The 6,908-nt window shown below is 41.4% G+C and overlaps 1 protein-coding gene across 2 annotated transcripts in view; it reads right to left on the bottom strand.

Annotated features, from left to right (window-relative positions):
- Positions 1–5,928: 5,928 nt before the first annotated feature.
- Positions 5,929–6,908, bottom strand: part of ARHGAP10 (Rho GTPase activating protein 10) — a 246,540-nt gene continuing 245,560 nt past the window's right edge. Inside the window, exon 23 of one of the 2 annotated variants that reach the window (XM_019522176.1) lies at positions 5,929–6,773. In XM_019522176.1, coding sequence (XP_019377721.1) covers positions 6,685–6,773 — 89 coding nt within the window. In that variant the 3' untranslated portion in view covers positions 5,929–6,684. The remainder of the gene's footprint in view (positions 6,774–6,908) is intronic. The other variant, XM_019522175.1, reaches the window with a different exon arrangement.

Raw genomic sequence — 6,908 nt, 5'->3', positions numbered from 1 at the left:
GGGGGGGGGGGGGGGGGGGTCAACTGACTTAATGGCTCCTTGTTCTTCCTTGCAGAAGAATTAATGATCATCTCTCCTTTTCAATGGTCTTGATATCCTGCTATTCAAGCTAAGCTTTCTTGGGACAGTTTTGCTAATTGCTCCTTGTTCTTTTCTCCTATTTTCTGGCCCTGGAGACTCTTCAGCTCTTTTAAATAACATAGGTGCAACCATGGAGACCAGTCTTCAGCAGCAGCTAGGGTTTAGGGTTTCAGTGTTAGTTAAATAGCAAAGGGAGTGACAATCAGCTGAAGATTAGGCATTTCCCCTGCTCTGTGCAACCAGAACTTGGCGGGGGGGGGGAAGAATTTTTCTTTAACCTGCTTTTCGAAAACAAAGTGCATATTATACTCTGGGGTGTGTTGTATGTGAGACAATATGGTGACTTCCTAAATGTTTATAAGCTGAAAAAAGATGCTGGTTTATAGATACCACATCCAACACTGCTGTTACACTTCTGTATTTTGAGTAAGAGCCTTTTGGAGCACAGAAGCATGTGTGTCCAGTAGTGTTCTCGTCCATATAAGACTTAGATGGCTGCAACATTTATGGCCCCTTTTTATATGACAGTTTTGTTTGCAAATATCAACAAGAGTGAAGTTGAATTTGTGTTTAACTCAGTATGACAATTCTAGCAGAGGACTCCAAAAAATAAGTGTCAAGGCATGTTCAGAATTTCATGAAATATAGCTACAATAGTTTGTTTGTTTGTTTGTTTGGGGGGGGGGGTTAACTTTTCAGCTAACCAGTGTTTGGCATTGTTGCATCTGAAGCCTTAGGCATGTTCTTTGGCTGTAATATAAAATGCATCCATTGCTGACAAATTGGCCAAGAATGGGGCAGTAGGCAGAACAGCTTGAGTATACACCTGTGGGATAGCTAAAGCACTCCAAGTCATCTTCAAGGTGCAATAGTGATGATCCTCAGAGTGACACTGCAGGCAGATCAACAATATTTAACCAGAACAGGAACAATTTGATGAACTGTAATATGAACATTTAACTGTTTCAGTTCTATTCTGTATGTGGCTGTGTAATCCAAAATAACTGTCATTCTTCAGTGTGGCTTAAATGAGTAAAAAAGGAGGAAAAAAAAGAGAGAGACACACACACGTATTATATCAAAATAAGAGCAACTTTATTCCAAAATATGTCTATACACAGACTTGGGCAGAAATAACCAAAAGTATTACTGAATTATTTCAGTTCCAGCGATCATGTGGATCAGTCCTGACAGTTCAGCAAGGAAGCCCTCTAATCCATGGGAATACACGGGAGACAAAAAAAATGGAGGGAAATCTGCCAGGATTATAAGGGAGGAGAATGTCTAAAGCTACTCGGCAACTTGAGAGAAACACAGGGCTTCTAAAAAACAACGGAGTGAAAATCTGTCTGCTGGGGACCAGAGCTGAATGCAGCCCAATGACAGGTACACACAAACATTTCTAGAGACCCAGACGGTGCTAGAATCCTAATTCTACCATCATGACTTGGTGCAGGCAGGCTGAGGCCTCTGTCTCATGGTCCAGGCATCATTACTTGCCAGTAAGAAAAAAAGAGCAGGGCAATCTGAACAGGATGCTAGAGCTTCTGAAGTAAGATAAAAACTACCTTCATTTTCCTAAAAGATTCACTTACCCAGTTACTTCATCCTGCAAAGTATACTGCTCTAATAACTTTAAAAAGCCCCCACCAATTGCAAAAATTCAGAGATACACCCACACCAACTAAAGAGTAAACTCCAGCTAGGACTCTAGTTGGAGCTGTGCCAGCTGTGCTCATGCTGCAACAATAGATTACCAGTATAGGAAACCTGCTGCTAAAAACAAATAGTGGGGCTTTTCTGAATGAAAGTGAAAACTGCTGCAGTGCTGAAAAGCCTGGCCATAGTGGAGAAGTCAACAGAGACCTGTGCTCAGCTGATAAAGAAACCAGGAAGGAATAGCATGACTATTACTTGCTGTGGGAAATGGGAGGAGACAATAGGAACAAGAATCAGGTTGCAATGACTGAGGCAGAGCTGAAGTATAACCAACACAGAAGCCAGTTTAACCTACCAGAGAGCTAAGGGCCTTGTCACACATTCACTTGCAACAGTTGCAAATCATTAAAATGTAGTAACCTATTAAAATTAGTATGTGTTAGGAAACAACCCTCACCTGAAAGGGAACGAATTTTCAACACCAGGATGGCACTTAACACATGCTAAACTGCTTGAATTTGCATTGGCTTGTGTTTGAACTATACTTGGTATGGATGTTAGGCCAAACTGAATCTTAACTTAAAATGTTAAGCAGTAAAGAACATGCTGTGAGCAGTCGCACATTAAGGGTTAATACGGTTGCTTGTCTGCACCAATCTAACTTAGCATTAGGGGGCTAGTGATCAGGAATGTGGCTAAGGAGTCAGGACAGCTGGGCTCTTTGCAGGGTAGGGCGAGGGGACTATGGGCAATGCATCCTGGGATACTGAAGGATTACAAATTGCTCATTTAATTTCCTTGGAGAAGGCTGAAGTTCCCCTAACATGAGCTATCAGCACAGTCCATAATTAAGACTCCCCTTAAGTAGCATAACTTTGGGACTCTCAGAGAGCACGTAGCATGAGTTGAAGAGTTTTACCATGCAGACATTCAGGCTTTAGGTGCTCTTAGGCTGGTCTAAGTGTAATGTGTAACTTTACCATAGGTGTTAAGTTGAATGTGTGACACACCATCCTGATATCAAAACTTCTGGGTAAAGGGAGTTAGAGGCCTTGAGAGGTTGTGTTAACCTGCATAATACATGGAGAATCCTTGCACACCAGCTATGCACAGTTAGTCAGGGAAGACAGCAGGTTGATCATCTCCATAGCTGATTCTCTGATCTTGTCCTCCCCTCTAAGTCAACATTGCTCTAGTTTTCTAATCCCATTGCACAGGGCAAGAAAGAGATAATAGGTAGGTCCCATGGTTCTAGGAAAGGAGGTAAAGCACATTAATGTAATAGGAGGAATAAGAAGCAGCTCTGCTTTCTTATATACTCTGTCCCTTTCAGTATCACGCGTCTCCACATTGCCTAGTAAAATTGGTTATAGTGCTGACTGTCAAGAATACAGTACACCACAAATATCTATAAAGAAAGGGAGGGCTGGACTACCACACTAGCCATATTTCATAGGTTTCTCTAAGCATTAATCAGAGTCTAAGCTGAGGTGAGAAGCTTCATCTTAAACTGCAGATTCACCACAACTGAATACTTAGCAGCAACAGGCAGCCTGATTAACTTACTAACTAGATCAGAATAAGGCTGGCTCATATGCTTGCTCTAAGATAAGATGACGTGAGAAAGAAAAATGGAATTGGCTAAGTTACCCTGCACGGTGTAATGCTCTCTTCCTCTTGTTTGGGTCCCATGTGGCCCCCAAAGGCTACTGAAAGCAAAGAGCCTGAGATAACAGCAGGCTCAGGACGTTCCATGTTCTCCTTTCGGGATCTGAAGGCAATGCAGTAAATAGGGTCATAGATATGTGCGGAAGAGAGACACCACAATGTCTTGCCAGCTTCCTTTGTGTTTCACTAAGCCGTTTAAGCTAAGTAGAGAAGTGAAATAAAGGAACACAACTCAGGGCAGGACAAAATATACTTTGGGCTAAAATATCAGGCTGGGTTGACTGAACCTTTTGTCTATTGTTCACAGGATGAGAACAACTGACAAGGCTTGTAACTTTCAGAGTTGCCACAGCCTAGCTGATTGACAAGGAGCTGTCAGTCTACTGGTCCCACTTCTATGCTATTCAAAAACAAAATGAATTCAATTCTCCCCATACTTCCAGACACTTTCACCAGTTGATACCAACGGGAACACTGAGAATAGTGGTAGTCATAAATGCAATGTACTGCCTTCAGAACGTAGGCACGTGACACTGAACAACTCCTGTAGGCCACAAGTGAGTCTGCATGGCTGCAATCCCACTGGTCCCTACTCAAGGATCAGAGAACACAACACTTGACCAAAATGTTGTCTTTCCACCTGAAAATATTTGAAAGAAGGATGCTGCTATATATTGCTCAGTGTTAGCAGTGGGATTATTTCCTGAATACTGCAAAGAAAAAAATTAAAACGTCTCTTCTCCACTACAGTATCCCAACAACTCCAGTGTTTTGAGGCAAGGATTTTTGTGGGTGATATCTTTCATAGGAGGGATGTAGCTTTCAGGTACCACCATACTGTTCCTCAGATCTCAGAAAAGAGCAGGCAGCAGAACTCATCCAATGTGTTGGTCATAACACCTATATGCTGATAACCTTCCAGAAAGAACTGCCTTAAAGCTGGCTGGTAGAGTCACTCTCTCAGATGCAATACAAATATACAAAACCTCATGGCTTGGAAAAGAGCCGTTTGGATCTGGAGAGCTGCACCAACTTGGCCCACCATTGCCCCATCTGGAGATCATTTGTGGAATCATCCTGAGAATCTCTACAGTTCTGGGCAACGAACAACTAATGGTGTTCAGTTAAAACTTAAAAAGAGAAAAAAAAAGCTAAGAGAGCATTAACCATTGAATGTACAATTTACTGCATTACCTCAAAGGGCTTATAACTTACTACACCTGCAACATTTTTGCCTTGTAAAAAAATTTATGAAGCCCAATTTGTTATTACAATCTATTTATCATCGTGCTACTCTTATATTCTTTTAGACAGACTTTCTCTGAGGGAGGGAAACCATAAAAGTTAAGGACAAATTGCTGTGGGATCTGAGAGATATATGGCACAGTTTACAGCAGAACCAAATTATGATATCCTTACTGTGCACATGGGTTGATGTGTTACTACTCGAATAGGCCTACAGATGTGACTACTTGAAGACACTACTCAATGCAATTAGGAAATCCAGAGCTTGACACTACATGGTGAAGAGCTTCATCTTTCTTGAAGTCACTGGGCATAACTCCCAATGAATTTTACTGGTGCAGCATTTGGTTTTGAGTGCTTCTCAGCTTTGTTGGTTTAGATGAGGTATAGCATATCTGCTAACAGTGACATTTTCTCTCTTCTTACGAACTCCAATATCCCATGGTACAGAAGAAGGGAAACAAGGTAAGATTTAAAACAGCTGAAGATGATAACAGAAGAGTCAGGATGTGAGAGGTATATTATGGAGGTCATGGACTGGCTGTGAAATGAATGCAGTGAGTTCACAAGTGAACTGTCTCTAACATACTAGAGTGAAATAAGTGCTACTTATCTTCCAGGACATTATTACTGTTTGAGCAAAAAGACCTCATTTATGGCATTCCCCTTTATCTGGTAAATGTTCTAGGCATCAGTGGGCAAAAAGGTATTGATTTTGGTGAAAAGAAAAACACAGAAGGGGGAGACGGGTACATGCAGACACCCATGCAAATTTCTTTCCCAGAGAGAACAGAAAGGAAGAATAGTGGAGGGTGGGGGGGAAGGAACAGGGCTGAGTAATGGGCTGCAGGCACAGCGAGAGGAAGGGGAAGGGAGGGCCACACAGAACTCCAGCCAGAGCTGTGGTATGAGGTTGAGAGAGTGACGTGTACATAGGTCTTCTGGCACGGAGAAGGGGTTGCAGGGAAACCCTGCAATAAGGGGAGAGAGGAGAATGGCACCCAGCCAGCCCCTGATGTGGGGCTGCAAACCCAACCTGCAGGGACAACACTGTATGTTCTGTTTTTCATGGTAGTTCGAGACATCTGCAAGTAAGACGTCTGCTGTCAGTGAGGGATGTTCTCCTTCCCCGCTCTCCTGCCTATTGAGAATAAGCAATGCCTTGCTATTTACTGATTCTGCACACACAGCTGCCAATAATTAAGAAAAGTGTATTTTAGTTAATAGTTTATATAACCAGCTTTCTGCAACACTCTGCTTGACAGACAGTTATCGAAACAAACAGCAAATACAATTTTATTTTATTTACAGTGATTTTTGGAGTGGGAAAACTACTGTGAAAACTGCACATTGTGAACCCAGGAGGTCCTGGAGCCAGTGGGTACATGTTCACGTATTTTATCTTGATAAAATACTTTGAATGAAGCCACACACATTATACAAATGCAGCTGCACATGGGAAATCTGCACGTGGGCCCTTCTTTATGGGTTTTACTTACTGATACCTGTTGTCCACCTACTGCTTCTTCCCTCTCAGAAAATAAATCCTGTCACCAGCATTAAAGCCTCTTTGTCCAATCTCTTGTCAGAACCAGAAAGAGATTCAGTTAATACAACTGAGCAGTGGAAATAAATACAGTTCCAAAAAACCTCAACTTTGTGAGACCCTGGACAACAAAACTACTCTTCGGCTGACAGCGGAGCCAGAGATAATCAAAACTGAATTAAAATTCTAGATATTTTGCAAACAAATATATTCCTATAGTTCTTTACACATGTAAAACCCCCTTTATAAAATTAAAACTACTTCTCCAGCCCTTACTCCCCTCTCCACTCCCACCCCTAAAAAACCCTGAAGAGTCACAACTTTGTAATTCCTATTTGGCAACATTGTATGTCTTTAAACAGATTTGTATCTTCATCCCATTATCAGGCTCTTCACAGACTAAAAACAGTCACCAAAGCAAAGAGAAGTGACTATAACAAACTCATGGATACCATGTACACCTTCTGGGCGTTCAATACAGAGAGCTATAGAAATTGCACATAGTTTTCTGGAATAAGTCCTCTCTTGCCATTTAGAGTTCCTTCTAGCCATCCTGGTTCTCTGGATAATTGCACTAAAATAGGAAGATAAAAGAAAACCTAGTTATTGAACTATTTTTACAGTGTATTTGCATTCAATTTGCTGCTTCAATTTTTTTTTAAATCTCCCTACAAAAAGCCCAGAAAAAAAAAAAAAAAAAAAAAAAAAA

Source organism: Gavialis gangeticus, unplaced genomic scaffold (genome assembly GCF_001723915.1).
Source record: "Gavialis gangeticus isolate Ggan-Ray unplaced genomic scaffold, GavGan_comp1, whole genome shotgun sequence".
Classification (NCBI taxonomy): domain Eukaryota; kingdom Metazoa; phylum Chordata; order Crocodylia; family Gavialidae; genus Gavialis; species Gavialis gangeticus.
The sequence above is the reverse complement of the archived record's forward strand: the minus strand, read 5'-3'. Positions and strand labels throughout refer to the sequence as shown.